General features: G+C 36.2%; 1 protein-coding gene across 1 annotated transcript in view; it reads left to right on the top strand.

Moving 5' to 3' along the window:
• The first annotated feature begins 608 nt into the window (after positions 1-608).
• Positions 609-21,449, top strand: part of LOC107737513 (RNA-binding motif, single-stranded-interacting protein 2-like) — a 30,871-nt gene continuing 10,030 nt past the window's right edge. Inside the window, exons 1-4 of the mRNA XM_016549006.1 lie at positions 609-791; positions 12,275-12,441; positions 16,628-16,686; positions 17,760-17,851. Coding sequence (XP_016404492.1) covers positions 720-791; positions 12,275-12,441; positions 16,628-16,686; positions 17,760-17,851 — 390 coding nt within the window. The 5' untranslated portion in view covers positions 609-719. The remainder of the gene's footprint in view (positions 792-12,274; positions 12,442-16,627; positions 16,687-17,759; positions 17,852-21,449) is intronic.

The raw sequence follows: 21,449 nt of genomic DNA, 5'->3' as shown, positions 1-21,449 counted from the left end.
ACTTGTACTGTTTTTAACTAAATTAAAAGAACTCATAGCTTTCGTTTACATACAAAAATCTATTTAACAATATTTTACTTTGTAAGTACATGTATTACCTTCCTAAATACACATTTTCACTGGGAGTTTTTTTCACAAAACATCTTTACAGTATTTTATAGGAAAATTGCATATATTACCCCATTAAGTTTGATATAATTTTTCATTTTTGTGGTGTACTGCACCCTAGTTGTGGTGGACCAATCATTTACATTTGCTAGTGCTTTTACTGAGTATCACAATAAGACATATGTGAATTTGTGAATGTCCAGCTTCCCAGAGGTGGTGCATATATAACCAGTGAATATCATATTTAATAGTGTTTGTGCAGCTGGGAAAATTCAGCATCGATTTCCAGAAAGTTCAAGAATGGGTCTTTCGGTTGATTTCCTCCATTACGATCCTTGTTTAAAAAAGAAAAAGTTTATATGAAATCAAAACTCATATTAGTCATAAGAGACTATAGCTTTCAATATAATTTAGAACGGAATAGCGTGTACTATTGCTGTTTTCTTCCTGTGTGCTAATGAACAGCAGTGTGTGTGTGTGTGTGTGTGTGTAAGCGACTCGATCTGTTCCACAGACTCCAGGCTGAATGTCCCCGGTGACGTCAGCTGACTGTTTTGGCTGTACTAGGCGCTCCGGACACAGCGCGCGCTGCTGCTGCTGCTGCTGTAAAAATGCTGCTCTCTGTGCCGCCAAGGACAGGAATCAACCCATATAACGGCTATCCCAGCAGAACCAGTAAAAAGGTAAAGCCCTCTTCGTATGCGGTGGCGTCAGCTGGCCGGGCCGGCGGAAAACGCTGATTTCTGTCGCTTATCTCTGTTGTGTGTGTAACTGCATGAGTGTGAGCTGCAGTGTCCTTGAAAGTGGAACCGTGAAAATACTGAAGTGTATCATCGCGCGATCGTGCCGGGTGAAGTGTGGATCCTCCGCTGTTGGAGTGTGATCCTGAAGTCAGCGTGTAGCTATTTAAAAAGTGGGCATCTTAATGTAGATTAATCTGAGAAGTCACAGACAGTACGAATTTGCGGTCCGAAATGTTCACGGATAGCTACTTATTCATGGGGACTCGATGCTTGTGGATTCTTTGCAGTAATTCAGTAAAGAGGACTGTTCTTTGGGATTCATGAGGAAAATTGCTTGATGGGGAAAAAATTATATTAGTTTAACCAAGTTTTACGTTGAGTCATTCGCCCCACCCCTATAAATCCCACTACTATTACTGGAAACATTTAGGTTTCGGATTGATTTTGCGGAGACAGAAAGTCAATGAATCCGACATATAGGATGCCTTTGATTTACGGGCTATTTTTTTCTGAGGGACAAAGGTCAGAATGAGAGAATAAAACGCTAAATTTGCTTTTATAACATGTTAATGGCGCAGTTCATTTGTAATAACGAACGCTTGTCCGACATAGCCTGTATGATGTTGGTTACATGCAGTGAATTATTCAGTATAAATAAACTAATATAATCATATCGTATTGTTTTTTTTTAATGACAGGTATGGTAGCCTACTAGTGATTTTAATAATTACGTTTCCAATAACATACATTCAGAAACGATTTTTAGTTAAGAGTTTCTGTTTTTTGACACAAATAAATCTTCTAGGCTAATAAAAACGTAACAGCATTACGATTATTTTAATAGACCTACTACTATACATTTTTAAAACAGATTATATATAAGTTTTTAACCTTTTTTTTTTTAAGAAAAAAAAGTATTTTCCTTTCTGTTTTTAATTTAAGCTCAGAATGCTATGTATTCTGAATGCTATGTATGTAGCTGGCAGCCATATCACCCTGTAGCCCAAGACTGGTCACCCACTGAAGCCAAGCAGGGTTGAGCCTGGTCAGTACCTGGATGGGAGACCTCCTGGGAAAACTAGGTTGCTGCTGGAAGAGGTGCTAGTGAGGCCAGCAGGGGGTGCTCACCCTGTGGTCTGGGTGGGCCCTAGCGTCCCAGTATAGTGATGGGGACACATACTGTCAACAAGCACCGTCCTTCGGATGAGACGTTAAACCGAGGTCCTGACTCTCTGTGGTCATTAAAAATCCCAGGATGTCTTTCGAAAAGAGTAGGGGAATAACCCTGGCATCCTGGCCAAATTTGCCCATTGGCCTCTGACCATCATGGCCTCCTAACAATCCCCCATATCTGCTGATTGGTCTCCTCTCCACCAATAAGCTGGTGTGCGGTGGGCATTCTGGCGCACTATGGCTGCTGTCGCATCATCCAGGTGGATGCTGCACACTGGTGGTGGATGAGGAGATCCCCCCTCACAATGTAAAGGGCTTTGAGTGCCTAGAAAAGCGCTATATAAATGTAATTAATTATTATTATTATTATTTATCACTTAAGATGAATTGCTGTTGAGTTTGGGTATGCAAATGTATGCAAATATTAGCTACATAAAGTAAGTTACTTTACCTGTGAACATTGTTTTCCTGTTGAACCCACAGTGATACAGTGGTGTTATTGTGTACTACTATTTTTTGTCAATCTCTACCTGACATGATATTAATACTGTGCAATGACATGCACTTAAATTTGTCAACCATATATTATTAATAGGGATGCACCGATACCACTTTTTCCAGTACTCGCCCGATACCGATATTTTTATTTTTGGTACTTGCCGATACCGAGTACCGATACCAATATTTTTATTGCATTTGTAAATGTTTTAAATATTGGGTACAGAAACCAAAAGAGTATGTATAATGTTAGTTGGTTAACTTCATTTATCAAACAGATACAGTCAAACCAAAATTTATTCAGACACCTTCAACATTTCTCACATTATCACAGTTTATTCGCTATAGTTTAGAAAATGGTAATAAAATGACAAAAACTCAAGAGTTAAACTGTGTCAGAACAAATTCAGCTTGATAATGTCAGATAACTTTGATAGAAAGGTATGTAATAGATTACAATCAACCAAAAAATATTCAGACAGCTGTTAGTATGACAGTATTTACACAACTAGCAATACTTAGTCGGGCAACCCTTAGCCTTAATGACAGCCTGTAGTCTCCTGAGCATGCTGTCACCCAGCTTCATGCAAACCTCAACTTCAATGTTTTTTCCCAGACTCGGTCTGAATAATTTTTGGACCCAAATTTGTATCAATTTTACTGGTAGTCCACTGTATGAAGAATTTTTGGGTATGATTTGTCACAGTTTACTTTATTTTGCTATCCTCACTTACATAAATGAACTATAGTGTCCTGCACCCACTAATAAAAAAATATAAAAAATTATATCTGGTCTCTGAATAACTTTTGGTTTGACTGTATATCCTTCTGTTATTTTCACACTTAGTTATGCCCATTAAAATGTATTTTACAAGTTTTTGTTACTTTCACTGTTCATTTTTTGCTCTATGGTACATCATCTTTAATTTAATAGCATTAGAGCAGCGGCTTAGTACTGTAATCACGCACTTTGCTGTAATAATGCAGGGAACCACTCGTTATAAATCTCCTAACTGTGATATTTTCAGAAATAGAAGTCGCGTTTTTTCATCTGAAACGTGCTGCCTTTATATTCAAAAGCCACTCATATAATGCAGCAACACTCATGAAGCAAGCAAAACACACGCAACGAGCACACGTATTTGTAATGTATTTGTACTGATGCAGAATAGTACAGCCTAGCGCATTTCACACAGGCTGCTAGATTCACTTTCGCCAGAAAGTCAAGTATGCCTAAGGTTAAAAATAAATTACGCCCCTATAAATAGTCTTATTTTTTACGATTTTGAGTTTTGATCCAAATGCTTCATGTGCTTAGTGAGTGAACATCAAAGATCACACAACAGAAGTGCGCTCTCTCTCTCTCTCTCTCTCTCCATACCGTTAAGTAACTTGTGCATTGTTTTACTTACTTGTTTTTGAAATATCCGACCGAACTACAAACTTTCCAGTGATGTCTGTGAGAAAGGTATATTCACTCGACCTACAAACTTTCCAGTGATGTCTGTGAGAAAGATATATTCACTCGACAAGCTCGCGCATCTGCGCCGCCGCGCGCTCAATCCACTCAGCGTGCTTTGTTAATCAGCTCGCGCTCATCAGCTATACAGGCGTTAATACTGAATGTTTAACGTTATATTCATTGCATACATATACTTCGTAGTAGACATCCTTAACTCCATTCTGCTGTCTGTTGTTCTGTTGTCGGTGTTTCTTTGTCTGAATATGGCGCTTATCACATGCTGTGTGGTATCGGCGTTTGGTATCGGGGCATTTTAACGAGTACGAGTACAGGAGCTCAGTATCGGTATCGGTGCATTCCTAATTTTTAACATCATGAATCAGGTGCGCTTTATTAGCTAAGTTTATTCAAAACACTCCGTCTTTATCATCTGCAATCTTCAATGCCCTTACAAAATGGTCATCATAATAAATAGACTGAAATAAAATGACAGTGCAAAGCGAAGAAAGGCTATTAACATGTTGACCGTTTTATAAATTATTGCCTGCTAACTTATAAAATGCTAGATAAAGGGAAGCCGTTTCTGACTCTGACATTGAGTATGATGGTCTATCTACTCATTAACAGTTTCATAAGCATACACCCTGTGATCTGATCCAGCTTGGCTCTCTAAATGTTATTTCAGCTTCACGCCCATGCTCACGAAATAATCTAGAAACAACGCAAAGATTCAAGCAGACCAGGTTGCTGATTTCATCTTACCTTTCAGTTTATGAAGAAACAAGAGAAGACCACGGCTATTGAGATTCACAGTTACATGTTTAACCACATTCATTGACCTCATTTTCCTTTTGTTATTAGAGCTAACCATGGACTCGATTTTTACAAAACCAACACTTTACTTATAAGTGCTGCTCTAGAAAACATAGCAGAGCTTCCACCAGCCCAGCCGCTGAGCAGGCAGGTGTCCGAGCCCATGGTGCATCTTTTCTCAATAACTCGCACAGCAGGGCGAGTGCTGGGGGAGGAAGTGTAGGTAGTAGTGTGAAAGGAAGTAAGCTGTGTTGGGCAGGTGGGCATCATGTCCCTCGGTCATAAAGAGGACATGTTTGTCATTACTGAAAGGTTGTATATTGCCATGGAGTGGAGATATTATGCCATGTATCACCCCAGGGATGGCAGTGAATATGGTGTTTTTGGAAGCAGTTTTGGGCAGAATTGAATTCAGGGCATCTGTTTATAATGAAAAAATAACCTGGTGATGTCAGGTTGCACTTCACCTGCTGGAACGGACTGGATGAAAACGTGTTCAGTGGGTTTGAGTAGGGGCTACTGGCCAAAAGCCTAGAGGTGGTTGAGTATGGATGGCTGTTGTTGCTGCCAATGGAAGCCCAAAAGAGCAATGACAAGTCCAGTTTGGACAACAACTTCAGATTTCACTTGAAATATGTTGGACGAGTCTTGGCTGTAGTGTTTTGTGAAGCTGAGGGAGCACTCTATATCGATGTTTAGTTGCTGTAACTATGTAAAAATGCAGAGGGAGAATGTCAGGTGTGGGTACAACTACCAAACAGTATTTCTGCAGTGACTCAATGAGTGTGGGCCAGGAGGAAGATGAACCAACTAGTTGTGAGGCTAAAGGTCTGTTTATACCAAGAACGGAATGAGAAGGCTAACCAAAAGCACTCTTTTCCATGTATTGGAAATACTGCTAAAACTATGATTTTATTCTTGAAATTTAGAATTCTTTCCTCATTTTGGGTCATGAACGTGATTACAAAGTGTTGACTCTCCACTGTTTTGTGGAGTGTTTGCATGCAGAATTTCTATTATGAATATTATATTATTATGTTGGCAGTTGCGCAGACCTGAAATAAAAGCATTCTTTGGTTTATTTTGTTATGTCAGTTTCTCTGCCTCTGAGGGTATTTACCTTTACATTTATTCATTTGGCAGACACTTTCATCCAAAGTGTACATCTTTATCATGCTCAGCTTGCTGGAAAGTGCCATGCTGTACTGTTTGAGCTCTAGGAAAGCACACACTTCCTGTGTTTAAAATGACAATGTTTTTTGTTTTTTGATTGTTGTAATGTGTGAGAAGCATTAATGTTTTTAAGGCTTGTTGCTTTTACCATTTTTTTAATATATAGGGTGATTTTAATTTGAATGAATCTAAAGTCAGGAACAATCTGACCCCGACCACAATGATTTTTAACCCTAAATGCAAGATAATAATTCTAGCAATGCAACTTCTCATGCTTTAATGTAAGATACGTATCTGATAATAAAATTTTTTTTGTTCTTGGTGTGAATAAGCTCTGCAGAAAATATAATTGAAACACTATTTCCACAGCCTGTGTGCCTACGAGTTATCAGGGGACATTAATTTTTCCAGAATTTCTGGATTGTGAGAGTGTGCAGCCACTGGTGTCTAATTTCCTCCTTAAGTGCCCCAAACTTAGATAGGCTTCCTAAGCCCTGCAGGTCTGCTAAGCACTGCTGCACTGACTCACCCAACTGCTGTCAGCTCTGGCGGAATGAAATCCACTGGAGAATGACACTCTGTAGGGCGGCAAAATGTTGCAAATCACTTTACACAGTATGAATATTTGAAGCTCATTAGAGTCTTCCAAATATTCTGTGACCTTTCAGGTAATGAAACACCCTTTTTATGCGAATCACTCAGTTTTGAATGTAAAGTTGAGAGCTTTGAGATGCACAGTATAGAAAGGAACAATGAGAGCCAGCTGTGGAAACGAAAAGAGATTCGTATGCTTCAAAAACATCAAACCCAATATATGCCAGTTGCAAAATATTAACAAAGCTCAACAATAAGGATTTTTATTTTTTTTTTGGCCACCAGTTTAGTTTTGTTGTTGTTGTAATTTTAAACATATTCACTGGTCCAAACACAAAATAGAACTAATATTTCTTTCTAAATATTTAAATATATAAAAAATATATTATTAAAATATTAATATATTAAAATATTTATAAAATTATACTCATAAATTAAAAATACATTCTTGAAATATTAATATATTAAAATATTTATAAAATTATACTCATAAATTAAAAATACATTCTTGAAATATTAATATAATTAATATTAATATAGCCTATACTTACAGTTTAAGTTTCAACACTGGAAAATGAAAGTATATGATGCAAAACTATATTCAAGAATAGTTTAATGTACTAATAAAAAACACTAAACTGCAAACTTTGACTTGTAACATTTGTAAAGTTGTAAACTGTAACATTGTAAAGTTTTCTTCAGATTATGTGATTCTACAAAACTATTTGAATCACTCAGTAACGCATGCTGAAGATTCCTTGGGACAGAGTCTGTTTCTGTTGGTACCGCTACAGAAATGTGTGTTCACACACGCACTTACTTCGTAATTCTCCTTCACAGGATGGATCACTGCTGAAAGACACAGTTTTGAAAACCAAGCAGCCTAGAAGAAGAGTCTTTCCCCTCCTTCCTGCACTCTTGGCAGGGATGCAGATTGCTCAGAGATAAATGACTTGGAATTCCTGGAATTCCTGTCTCAAACATTGTGCGTGGATCCTGGGTTACTGGCTGTGGCTACGTTTTTTTCCCTCTTTAATTTCTACTAAAAGTTATGGTTTGACATTTTTGATTAGCCAAAAGATATACAGACAGAGAATCTCAGAAAATACCTGACCAAGGTTAAATCCTGATTTGTGAGTCTAACTTGAAAAGGGTGGAGAACTGAGCAACTGAGGGAATTTTTTCTGCTGTTCTCAGCCCCTCCCCCTCATCTTTAATCCAGTGAATGATGTTTGAGTGAAAAATTGCATATTTCACAAGAATCACTATATGTGATTTAGAAACCAAAGCTCTGTTAATTTCTCTGAGGAAATGGGAGTGAGGGACAAAAATCAGTATTCTGAAGTATATTTTACCTAATAATATTGTCTCAATATTCTCATGCAAAGATTTTATTTTTAGTTACACTTTAAAAAAAAAAACGAATCCTTTTTGCATTATGTATTATATTATTAGGCAAACACAGTCTGACTCTAACATAAATCTAATCTAATCTATTTCTCACACCACAGAGAATTTTGACTAACTACACCTTAAAAATAATCGCAATATTATTGCATTGTGACCCAGATATCTATATATGATTTGGTATATTACGTATTTTTAGAAATTGATTACATCAGAATTATTAAATGAAGTTACAATTATTTGACTGCCATCACAAAATATAAATAATGCTTTTTTATTTAAAAAAATTAAAATGTGTTGTAAAAATAGTAATATATTGTTTTAGAAATCATATTCATATATTCTTAGAATATTCATATTAAAAAATTTAAACAATCAAAATCTAGATTCTAATATAATTTCTCAAACCACAGTGTAATTTGACTAACTACACACTAAAAATAATCACAAAATTATTGCATTGACCCAGACATCTATATATGATATTGTATTTTATTATATATATTATGTATTTTCAGAAATTGAAAACTAAAAATAATCAGAAATGCACCTTTTACTTAGTTTTATTCATTTTATAAAAACAAAAGGATTGCCATTGTGCATATAGCTCCTTTCCAACAGTAACTGTATATAAAATACATGCAAGTTATTTTCACTTGCTATGGAAGACTGCATTATGCCGCAATGTGTGTTGGTAGGGCATTAAACGTCCATATTCCTGGCAAAACCAAAAGCGTGCATCACAATACTGTAACCTATGAAGGTTGGAGCGATAGACAGACCATTTATTTCCATCCACAGTCACACCTGGTACCAGCTCTTTAGAGCCAGATCCCCTGCTAACCCTTCAGAGCTGCTTACTGCCTCCTGTGACCTCTATTTCTGCAAGCCTTCCCAAGAGTCTGCCCTAGTGGCACTGCAATGGAGTAATCAAGAGCGGTGCAAACCCCGCCATGCTCTCATTACCACACTGCGCATATCTATGGAAATGAAGAGGCGGCCTATAGCCGGTTCCACTGCAGTGCTGTCCTCAAGTGCAAATAAGGGAGGACTCTCGGGTTTCATTATAGTGCAACTGAGATGTTCAAGGGCAGGTTTGCTGGTATTGAGTAGATGTTGACAAGGATTTGTTCTGCACTCAGATACATTGAGCACAATCTGAAGTAAACAGAGCAGTGAGGATGGTCGCGATGCGTGAATTACTGTCAGCACGGTTGTGGACTCGGAGGAATGTCTTCACCTAATATATCACATGCTTTGCATGAACAAGAATTAAAGCTGTAGGTTTAACAGATGTACATGAATGGGAGTTGTTTGTGTAGAGTCCATATGGGTCATGACTCATGAGAAGTCGGGAGGAGAACACATGGCACGCAAACTTAGTTAAGCAGAACTAAACTGCATAGCTCCTTTTTCTTCCCAGAATGCAAACATAGAGTGACCAATTTTACAATTGCACATATGTTTGTAACATTGCTTGTCTTGTCAATTAAAGTACATTTAATGTGCACACTGAAAAAACAATTTAAACAATTTTCACTGAATTTGATATAAATTTATCAATAATTACAAGGAAATGGCAAGTCATTTTATTAAAAATTTAATTTTGAAGTAGAAAGACTGAAGTAGTAGTCTGTTTTATTTACAACTTTGAAAACACCTTTTTGCATAGTTTGGGAACACAATTTTCTGCAGAATTGAGCTAAACCTGACAAAACCTCCCTTATATTTCTATAATATTATATACACAATTCCATTCAAACATTTAGGGTTGGTAAGGTTTAATTAATGTTTTTGAAAGAAGTCTCTTATGCTCACCAAGGCTGCATTTATCTGATAAAAAATACTGTAAAAATATTATTTTAAAAACATTTAAAATAACATTTCTATTTGAATATATTTCAAAGTGTAATTTATTCCTGTGATGACAAAGCTGAATTTTCAGCAGCCATCCTTCAGTGTCATATGATTCTTATTATCAATGTTGAAAACAGTTTTGCTGCTTAATATTGTTTATATAAACGGTGATGCATTTTATTCTCAGTCAGGATTCTTTTATGAACAGAAATTGCAAAAGCAACATCTAAAATCTTTAACATTATGGTTGTCTCTCTTTCTTTATACAGTATATATATATTACATTTAAAATATTTACATCTAAAAATGCTAAAAAGCTAAACATAAAGATTTAAAAATAAATGCACATAAGCACTTTAAAGTAACACATTATTAGATAAGTGAAAATTGGAAAATAATATGGCATGATTTGAACAACACATCTGTCTGGATGGATGTCATTAGGGGGTTTTGTCATTTTTAGCATGTAGTGTTTGTGTGGGGAAGACTGTTGTTAGGTGTGCGGCTCTACTCTAACCTTGAACAGCGTTGCAGGGCAGATGGGCTTAGTGGGGGGCAGTGGTTCAGTCATCTGTTTTCCCATGCAGAGGCAGAGTTAGCTGAGTAGAGCAGTCCTAATGAGACAGTGCTTTCTGACTGCACCCAGCACATGAGAGGGATTAGCACTCAACGCTAACAAGCTCAGATCTCAATTAGACAGGCTTCTATAACTAAGTTCAACCGGCTCAAGAGGAGAGCAAAAGACAAGAGCCCTATATATGACATAACGTTTGTACGAGCACTTCTGGATGTGCCCCGCTCCCCTTTTTCCAACAATCTCAGCCAAACCAGTGAACTTGTGGCATGTATTAAACTGGCCCATTGTTCCCTGTCTGAGATTTGATTTCACAGGCTTGGCTAATGAAATACTTCATCCTTGCCTGCCCCTCTGACTGATGAGGAGTTAATTAGAGAACTAACAGAACCTCTCAGGAGAGGGAAAGCCCCAGGCTTTGGACACAACAACAATCAGAGGCATTTTCTGTTTCAGAATCTGCTTGTTTTTGTAAACCAAATCACATTTTTAAAGGGACAGTTCAACCAAAAATGAAAATTCTGCCATTATTCAGTCACCCTCATGTCGTTCCATATGGAACGATATTCCGGACAATTTTCAAATAGAATAGCAAATTGTATTTTCAATTGCGTTTTCCATATGTGGACGCATAAATTGTGACATAATCCAAATGCAATTGCAAATCCTGCATTACCGTTTGCATTTTCGCTTTCGCGGGAAATACAGTTGCAAATGGACTTTGCTTTTTCATTTGAAATTTGGCAGTCACTGTGCGTTCGCGAAAGCGAAAATGCAAACGGTAATGCAGGATTTGCAATTGCATTTGGATTATGTCACAATTTATGCGTCCACATATGGAAAACGCAATTGAAAATACAATTTGCAAGTCCTTTTGAAAATTGTCCGGAATATCGTTGCATAGTTCCAAACCTATACCCTGTTAGTTTTATCATATTTCAAGTCTTTTTGAGCCTTACAATAGCTTTAACTCAAAAGCCAAATCATTGAACCAGTGAGAAACTGATCAGTCCGATTTGTGAAGTGATCATTCTTTTGAGAATGTGGCTGCACCTGAAATCACATACTTCCCTACATAGTAGGCGATAAACAGTATGTGAAAAGAACAGTATGTCTGAATCTACAGTATTCATAAATTAGTAGGTGAAAAGTACCCAATTGACCTACTATTTCGGACAAAGTGTGCTTCAGATGGACACTTTACAGGACAGGAGTTGTTAATGGCAGTGAGGTGGCACAACTGATGCTAATAGGTCACATGATAATGACAATGTATCATTCAAACAACACATACTTGTTTAACGGTCACAAAGTAATTATTTATTCAAAAGACGTACCTAAGTACCTGAAGAGTATGTGATTTAGGACACAGCCAGTTACTGTTTCAATGGTCCAGTCAAAATGACTTCTGAGTTCACTTGAAGGGAATTAACAGCAAATAATGTAGAACATTTTGTTCAGTTTTTCCACACAAAGCTTTTGGATGGTTTCAAGAAGACTTGGAATGTAGCACACAACTACGTTTATGGGTCGTTTTTTGTCACTTTTTTGTTTTGTTGTTGCATGGAAATCTCCCTTAGTGTTCCATGGGGAAAAAAACAGAATATGGGTTTGAAATGACATCAGGGTGAGTAATAATTACATAATTTAAATTTCATAGTGAACTAATATTTTAAAGGTTATATTCATGTTGCGACAGCATTATTTTTATATTTTAGTGTTTTGCTCTGCATGTGGCAAGACTGAGTCACTAATGCTCAGCACAGTAACTCCTTCCACATAAGTCAGAGGACATTTCAAAGGAAAATTAAATAGCTATATTAAAAATCTAATAGCACTGTATTGTATTTTGTCTTATCTCTGTTTTGACAGCAGGCGTATGCGTCCTCCACCCAGCAGATGGCGCCGCCCAGTCCCAACACCACCACCAGCAGTAATGGAAGCAGCAGCGGTGGAGACCAGCTGAGCAAAACCAACCTGTACATCCGTGGTCTCCATCCAGGAACCACAGACCAGGACCTGGCCAAGCTCTGTCAACCGTGAGTGTCCTTGTTTCACGTGGAAATTAATTTAGAATTAGAAATGGCGGAGACAAGTAAGGTCAGGTTCATAATCAGCAGTTGGAGAGGGTGTATAATAAGAGCAGAAAATGCATTAAAAAACAGAAGGAGTGTGTGGGAGAGAAAATCTCAGACTTTGAGCGTCCTGATTTGACCCTTTATGATGAGGTTAGAAATGCACTGCTGGCAGATAATTCACATTCATTTCAACATGAAGTGTTTTTGGATAAGCCTATACAGCATCTTGATTTAGTGGACGCTGTTTAAATCACACATTTCTATTCATGAGACGTTTTTGATATTTTATAACATTTTGGTAGGACGCCTGAGGGGTGCTCGTTCTTCATCTTGGTATTGGTTCTCATTCCGTGTGTTTTTGTTGGTACATCGGGAATTCATCTTTTGAAATAAATCTCGTATCACTTTGTCACCATCAGATCCGTGCTTTCATGTTAGAAGATGTTTTGGTGGAATGTAATGACATAAACTCAACAGAGGTTTGGGTTTCAAACAAAGCTCTTTTTTGTTAACTGTAACAAAGTTCGTAGTCACGGGAAGAAGGAGGCGGGAACCGGTGGACATTTAAATAAACTTTAATAAAATAAACAAACACAAAATAGCGCGACAGCCCCTCGCGGACGACTGTCGCGCACAAACAAAACCAAAACACAAAATAAACTCCAGGCCTGGTCCTCTCTCGTCTTTCACTGTCGTCCCTCCTCCTTTTTATCCTTCCGGAGCTCCTCCGTGAGACTCGAGACCGGTGAGTGGCGCAGGTGTCGCGCATTAGCAATTACTCCACCGGCCTCGCTCTGTTCCCACGGCTCTCGGCCCCGCCCCTCTCGTCACATTAACCAACTGCAGTGTTTCCAACAGCTAGGCACGACGGTTCCCCCTCCTCGCTTTTTCCCTGCCTGCACCTCACTTCCTTTTAGGGTTGATAAAAGTAAGGAAGAGAGAGATTTTGGCTTCGGCTTAGATCTCCCAACGCATACACAAAAAATATTTTATGTTTAAAAATAGTTGTTTTCATCTAGTTAAACTTTTAACAACACTTTCGTTCATTTCTATTTGGCTTTGTGTTTTAGAGGTTTGATTTGATTTCCTTCATCAGTAAGTAAATTTAAAATGGTTTGATTTTAGTTAAAAGGTCAACTTTTTAAGATTTTTTTCAGTGTTTATAAATCTATAACTGCAATGCAGTTTTAACTGTTAAGTCTATTCAAAATTATTTTCAGTAATTGAAAAAAGCTAAAATTAAATACATAAAAAAAATAGATTTGACTTGAATGAAATTTAGAAATGTTACCTTGGCAATTAATTGAAATAAGTGAAAGCTGAAGTACTAAAATGACTAAAACTAAAATTGATATAAAAAAATCAATTCAAGCTAAATAGAATTTTAAAAAGCCAAAATAATAAAAATGACAAAAGCACCTACATTCTAAACTTAAACTAATATGAAAATGAAAAATGAAAATTAAATTTGAAAATATAAAAATAAAAGCTAATTTAAAATATTAATTCATTCTATAATTTTACATAAATAACGTTATAATAAATAACACTAATTGCTAATCTAAATTTATTAGCTTATGTTTTATATATATATATATATATATATATATTAAATTGCCAAAACAAATGTGAACAACTCAATGTCTTTGATGCCCAGTTTGATGTAATTTATTTTGGCCAATAAAAATGTGATGTATTTTCTTAAGCTTTGTTGAAACATATATTCCATTTTAGGACAAACTGCTCATATATTTAAGTTGGCGTAGAAAGAACGTGCACATAGAAGTATAAAACTGGAGATCGAGGCCCTCTCTGGTAGAAACGGCTGAGATGAGGCTGCCCAGCCCTACAAGAAACTCTGAGCCCAGGGGGAAAGGGAAAGACAAACAAGGGCAACAGCTGGGAGGGAGAGGAGACGAAAAGTTGTTGGTGATGGGGGTGGGGAGAAGCTGTGAGAGAGAAAGAGAGATTTGGGGGAGTGTGAGAAAGAGAGACTGAGAGAGTGAGAGATAAGAGCTAGTCAAACATATCAGGTGTTTCTTAGCAAAGAAGCTGTTGGCGGGGGAGATGTTTGGTCAAGTAATTCCTGTTACCTTTATAGAAAGCGAGAGAGCAGATCACAAACCAAATGGTTTCAGAACTCTACAGCTTGTTTTACAAAGTGAATGCTGTGGATATCTCAAGCAAGAACAGTGAAAAAACGATTTCTGATATATTTAAGTATTATCACGAGCAAGAGTGCTGTTGTTCTGAATATCAGCACTTCAGACCAACAGCCGAGAATGCGATTGCGAGAATGATATTTCTTTAATATACAAGAAATTAAAACTGAGTAATTTGCATTTTAGGCAATATTGCTAGTTACTTTGTCTGCTTTTAATCTATCAATGACAATAGTTCCAAATGGAACCAAAATTTTGACTAAATCAGTTGAGTGAATGATTTGTTGACTCACTTTGTTTGGTTCCTGAATGAATCAGTGTTTTGAATGAATTAATAGAGTGCTGAATGAATGAATCAAAGTCACTGAAGCATTACAGAATTAAAGCCTTTCTTGTCACTAATTTTAGAGCTAAATGCCCTACCAATGCTGCAACAGGGTCGATATGAGTACTAGTTTTTTTGCTACACTAATATCTGCAGCCCATCTCGTAGTGCTTACTTGACCATGACTCTCGGTTGGATCTCACACATGACTAACTGTCTGTTCACCCCTGGGTTGCACTGATAATGACATCAGGGAAAAACAAAACTAAATGCAAATAATAAAATGCAATTAACCATGCAGTCATGCATATTTAGGATGGAAAAATAAATAGGCTTACAGTAAGTTGTGGCTTGTGTGCACGAAATAGGCGCAGACACAGTCAAAACAGTCATTAGAGAAGTGCTAAAACTATTTTAGTCAAATATTATTTTAGCCGAAACTGTTTTTTTTATTTTTATATTTTAAATATTTTAAACATATTGTTGAGCCTAAGTATATTATGTATCCAAAACTATTTAAGCTGAAACCAAAAATTATTTTTTGCTATTTTGGCTGAATATTTCTGGTTGCTGAAATTTCAGTGCATTACAAATCAAATTGCCTATTCCATCTATGTTCATAATTGTATTACATATTGTTGGACCTAAGCAAATCATGGTATTATGTACGGCATTTTTAGGTAGTTTTTTTGTTACATTTGTACAATAAACAATTTTGGCAGTGCATTGGGTTGCCATCTGTGCTGTTTTATTTATTTTTTAATAAAAACATACGCTAGGCAGACATATTTGACTTAGTGATTGAAGATGTCTTATGAAATTCAAAACTTTTAAAAGCATGTCTCAAAACACCTGTGTTTTGTTCCATTCCTTGTCCTGCATGAACAACCTTTAAAGTTCAAATGAATAAAAAACTGAAACTACTGTAATTTTCCAATATTACTTTAATCTGTACTATAATTACATTATATAGGTTTAGTTCAGTCGTGAACATCAGCGTGAGGTTCTGTGTGCAGGCAGTAGGACCCAGATGAGGAGTGCGGTGGAGGGCATTGGAGGTTGATTGTTGTGGATCTCAGCCAAAGCTGTGCAGGGCAGACAAGGAGAACTCTCAGGTTACACTGCAAGCACATGCCTGGATCGAGAACACCTACTCCCTCCCCCTACCCCTCCCCGTCTCTCAAACACCCGAAAGCCTCCAGTAAACCACAGACGTGTACACAAACCTACAGCTCTATACTTGTATCATGCTGTGCAAATGCCTTTTCCCATGCAAGGCAGCATGAACATGATATGGAGTCCATTATTCAAAGAGCATTACCATTTGATCAGGGCTTCTCCTCCACGCCGGCACCCTCATGAAGATTTAATACACATGATTTCTGGATATGGGGGCCCATTGAGTGGTACATTGTGAATGGGGCAGTGCTGGTGCCCTGCATTTATGGGGTTTTGTGCCTCCGCTGCTCGTCTGTTTCTGGCTTAGATTACTATGGCTCTTCTAAACTGTGTTTGACCTTATAAAATATCAGATAAACATCAGCAAGTCTTATGAGTTTGCATAGATTTATCATTATTAAGCTGCTTAAAAGCTGTTTAAGGTGTTTATCCGTTCAATTAACCCAAATGTTTCTTTTTGTGTTTGTTTTGTATTGCACAGCTATGGAAAAATTGTGTCTACTAAGGCCATTCTTGACAAGACCACCAACAAGTGTAAAGGTAAGATGTGCTGTATAATTTCAGCTTTGAAGGAATAGTTCACCAAACATTTAAGAAAAAGAGAAACTTGAAATAATGAGCTTTTCTGTTACTTAAAATGACAAGAACTCCAAAAATGACAAGAAAAAAAACTGTAAACACGCAGTTTGTTGAATCATAAAAATATTCCATACAACTTCTGCCCAATATTCCAAGTCCTCTGAAAAAATGATATTTTTAAAAAAAATTTAAAGACTAAAATTTAAGTCAACACTTACAGAAAATCTTGCTTGAAAGCTGTAGTCGCCATTCACATTTATTGTATCAAAAAGAGCAGCTTGGACATCTCCTTTTTAAAATATTTTTTTAATTATTGTTTTTATTATAACATTTGTTAATTCTTTTAAGTTTGATATTTTCAATAAAGCATTTATCCAGTACTTTGTTATTTTTATATTAAATATAAATTCTGTAAGTATTAATTCAATCAAATTATTACTTTTATTTTTAATCTTACATATTTCATGTAATATTCATGTTATTTTATATTGATATTAAATATTAATATTTATTTAATTCATATTATTTTTTACAAAATAATAAAAATCATTACAAAATGAAAAATCCAAATAAAATGATTTTCCTATCAAAACTCACATTACTGCAGTGGGCCATTTTTGTATATATAAGAGCATCTTGGACGTTCCTCTAAACATCTGCTTTTGCATTTCACAGAAGAAAGAAAGTGATACACGTTTTGAAAGACATTTTGAGTGAACTGTTCCTTTTAACCCGTGAGCGCTCTTTCAATATACTTCATCTATTTTATCTCTAGCAAATGTGTGCTGATGTAACAGGAATGAGATTGGTATTGCATAACCCTACATCTGTCAAGTGGACCAATGCTATAACATTTGTGTGTGTGTGTGTGTGAGAGAGTGTATAGTTAACTTGGTCTGATAGCTCTTTTCTCATGTGGGACAGAGAGATTACCAGTGTGAGCTAAGGTGCAGAGGAGTGATAGGGAATGCTATTGGCTTAACAACTAAACTCTACGCAGTGATCACTGATCCTCTGTGTGTGTGTGTGTTCAGGCTATGGCTTTGTGGATTTCGACAGCCCGGCCTCTGCACAGAAAGCAGTGACGGCGCTAAAGACCAGTGGAGTTCAGGCTCAGATGGCAAAGGTAAGAGACAGAGGAACTAAACACCCTGTCCCTTAACGGCTCTTACTTGCTGTAAACCTTGTATGGCACATTGAAACAGCTTCAAACGAATTCCAAACACAAGCATCACTATTATTACTATGGCTCATACTTAAGTTTGGGATTTGAACAAACGCCTAAGTAGGGCTGCAACAACTAATCGATATAATCGATAATAATCGATAATGAAATTCGTTGTCAACGAATGCCGTTATCGATTAGTTGGGCTGAGCACGTGACGGGGGAGCGTGACGGCAAAATAACGCACGCGATATGGCGGAGAGTACAGATCAACCGGCAGCAGGAAAAAGTGTGCGTCCCAAGTCATCCAAGGCTTGGGAGCATTTTATATTAAACGCAACAAAGAAGACGGTAACCTGCAAGCTATGCAAAGCTGAGCTTATGTGGCATGGAAGTACCACAGTGATGCACGAGCACATGAAAAGAAAACACACTGGTGTTACGGATGAAGGCGAAACATCAGCACGGTAAGCAAAAACCGTAAGTTATATCCTCATCATATGAAAATGGTATAGTTTAATGAAGTGCTATTGTGTAAACTGTTTGTTTGCTAACTTCGGGACAGTCGCACTACATCTGTTCTGATGCGACTCGCGAGCATCAGGTTGCGCAATCACCCCGACAGAATCAGTTAAATTAAAACGGTTGCGAACTGCGTCAAACACTAAATCTAAAAGCAGCGAATAACAGCTGTTAGTCAGTGTTGTGGTTTTCAGCGAATGCTTATGCATTTGTGCACCAATGCATATTTTTTCCCTTTCTTTTTATTCAAGCCTGTTAGCTTGCTGCGTTTCTCCTTTTCGTTCTCTCTTTTTTTTATAGCATTTGTCTACTACAACAGTTAACTTATTTTTTTTCAAACGTGATTTACTGCAGCTTTGCTACGTTAACATGATTGTATTCAATGTTTGTATATTTCATTTATGCATATATCATTTAATTATTATACAAAATTAAATGAATTATGAATTTTAGATGCTTATATCTTCACAACTGAACTGAACAATGTCTGTGATTTTTGTGAACATTTTATCATTAAAAACAATACAGATTGCTTCACCTTGCATACTCAAATGCTGTTTTTATTTATTTTTTGTTTTTGTTTTGTTTTTTCAGAAAAAAACAACTCAGCATGGATGAATTTGTTCAAAGGAGAAGTGAGCCAGCCTCAACCCAGAGCATGTGGACATGCTGACATTTTTGCATTCCAATTAAAAATGTTGGAAAAGTGAATAAGAAACATGTTCATATGAACAACTTTGAAAAGTGACAGTTTTCCTGTTCTTCTGCATTCTACCTCATTCTACAGTAACATTCATTATTTATTATTTATAATTTTGATATTTTAACAAATTCTGCTGCTAATATCTTATTGCCAGCATGTTTATGTCCTAATTTCATAATGTGAATTTTATGAGTACAACTCGGTACTTGTTTTGCTTTTGTTTATTTATATTTTGGATATTTAAAGCAGTTTTACTGTTCAAATTCAAAAACTGGGCAAACTTTTGTGTTTTATTTAAGGTTTAAAATGTCAAAATTAAAGATAGTTAAACTCAATATGTGTCTTTTGCATTTTTTTAAGTACACTTATAGACATAAATACCCTGGTTTAGGGTTTTATATAGTTATAATAAGCAAAACACCCAATTTAAAAAAAGGTAAGTTTTTATCCGATTAATCGGGAAAATAATCGCCCGGTTAATCGATTATCAAAATAATCGTTAGTTGCAGCCCTACTCCTAAGCCAAAGTATTCAACTTTGGCACAGATTTCATCCATTCATTCCTTACTGATTTTCAGCTAGTAGACAATAAAATTGACAAAAAAAATGCCATGAATTTAGACTAAAGAAGGGAACTGATCTGGGGATATATCTAGGGACATATCCAGGGACTAGAACATAAAACAAACTTGGGCTAGTTAGAAAACACCCAGAACTTTAGCAACCACAATTTAATTGTAATTTGTTCCTATAATGCAAAGCTGAATTTTCCGCATCATTAATTCAGTCTTCAGTGTCACATGATCCTTTAGAAATCATTCTAATATGCTGATCTGGTGCTCAAGAAACATTTCTTATTATTATCAATGTTGAAAACAGTTGTTGCTTAATATTTGTTGTGGAAACCGTAATACATTTTTCAGTATTTTTGATTAATATAAAGTTCAAAAGAACAGCATTTATTTGAAATATGAATCTTTCATAACATTATGTTTGTTTTTTTTCTTGGACCAACAAAATATTGTATCACTGATTCAAGGAGAAACTAATTGATGGTGAAAGTAAATGCCACCAATCACTTAAGTGTAGGGCAGCATGATTATTTTACCACACTTGGCCTGTCTGTGGGTGTTGAGCTGGTGTCCCCATTAGGCTCATGCAGGTCTGCCATTGAGAGCAGTTCAAAGTAAGTGCCTGAGGAGTATTTGTCCCGTTTCTGCTCCTGCGTGGTGCTCCAGCTCTACAAAGAGGTTGTGTGTTCTCTCTCTCACCCATGGCTGAGTCACTGTCTGAGCAGCTTGGCTGGTAGTGAGTGCTGCACGCCCTCCGTAGAGGACCAGCTCTGCTCCTACCCTGGCCAACCACTCACACAGCCCTGCTCAGTCACTCAGACCCTCAGATGGATCTTAATATTTCAGTTTATGCTGAATATTTGTGTTAATCTCACGAAAAAATGTCCAGATCATATTTTACAGCAAAATAAAATAACTAAATAAATAATGACATTACATTTTCAATAAATAAAATGTATTTTTATATTTATTTATATTTTGTTTTAATAATTATTATTTTATTTAAATTAAGATTTGTTTAACTGCAATATTATTTAAATTAAGCTGATTTTATTGTTATATTTGATTTGATTTAAATATTATTAAAATGACAATTATCATTCCTGAAAAGCAATTACCGTAACAATAAATGATTAAAATATGATTTTCCTCTAAAAATTCACATTCACAATCGCCATTACACTTATAAACATATTATATTATACATTTTATATATATACACATACACACAGTACATGAATAATTAATGTATATTATACTTGTATATAAAGTATACATATACAGTAATGACAAGCTAAAGAGAATTACTATATATATATATATATATTGCGAAAGTATTCATACCCCTTCATTTTTTTTCACGTTTTATGTTGATGCCTTATGTTAAACTGCTTTAAATTACTTTTTCCCCCACGTCATTCTACACTCCATACACCATAATGGTAAAGCAAAAAACAGGTTTTTAACATCTTTGCAAATTTATTAAAAATAAAAAACTTAAATGATTCCATTGCATAAGTATTCAATCTGGGACAGTTGAAATTTAGCTCAGGAGCATTCATGTTGCTTGTAGATGTTACTACACTTCAAGTGAAGTTAACCTTTGGGAAATTCAATTAAATGGGTATGATATGGAAAGGCACACATGTCTTAATAAAAGGTCTAACAGCTGAAAATGCATATCAGAGCAAAAACCAAGCCCTGAGGTCAAAAGAACTGCCTGTAGAGCTCAGAAACAGGTTTGTGTCAAGCCACACATCTG

This window comes from Sinocyclocheilus rhinocerous, unplaced genomic scaffold (genome assembly GCF_001515625.1).
Source record: "Sinocyclocheilus rhinocerous isolate Xijiao unplaced genomic scaffold, SAMN03320098_v1.1 scaffold72, whole genome shotgun sequence".
Taxonomy (NCBI): domain Eukaryota; kingdom Metazoa; phylum Chordata; class Actinopteri; order Cypriniformes; family Cyprinidae; genus Sinocyclocheilus; species Sinocyclocheilus rhinocerous.
Note: the sequence above shows the minus strand (reverse complement) of the source record. Positions and strands in the feature narration are given on the sequence as shown.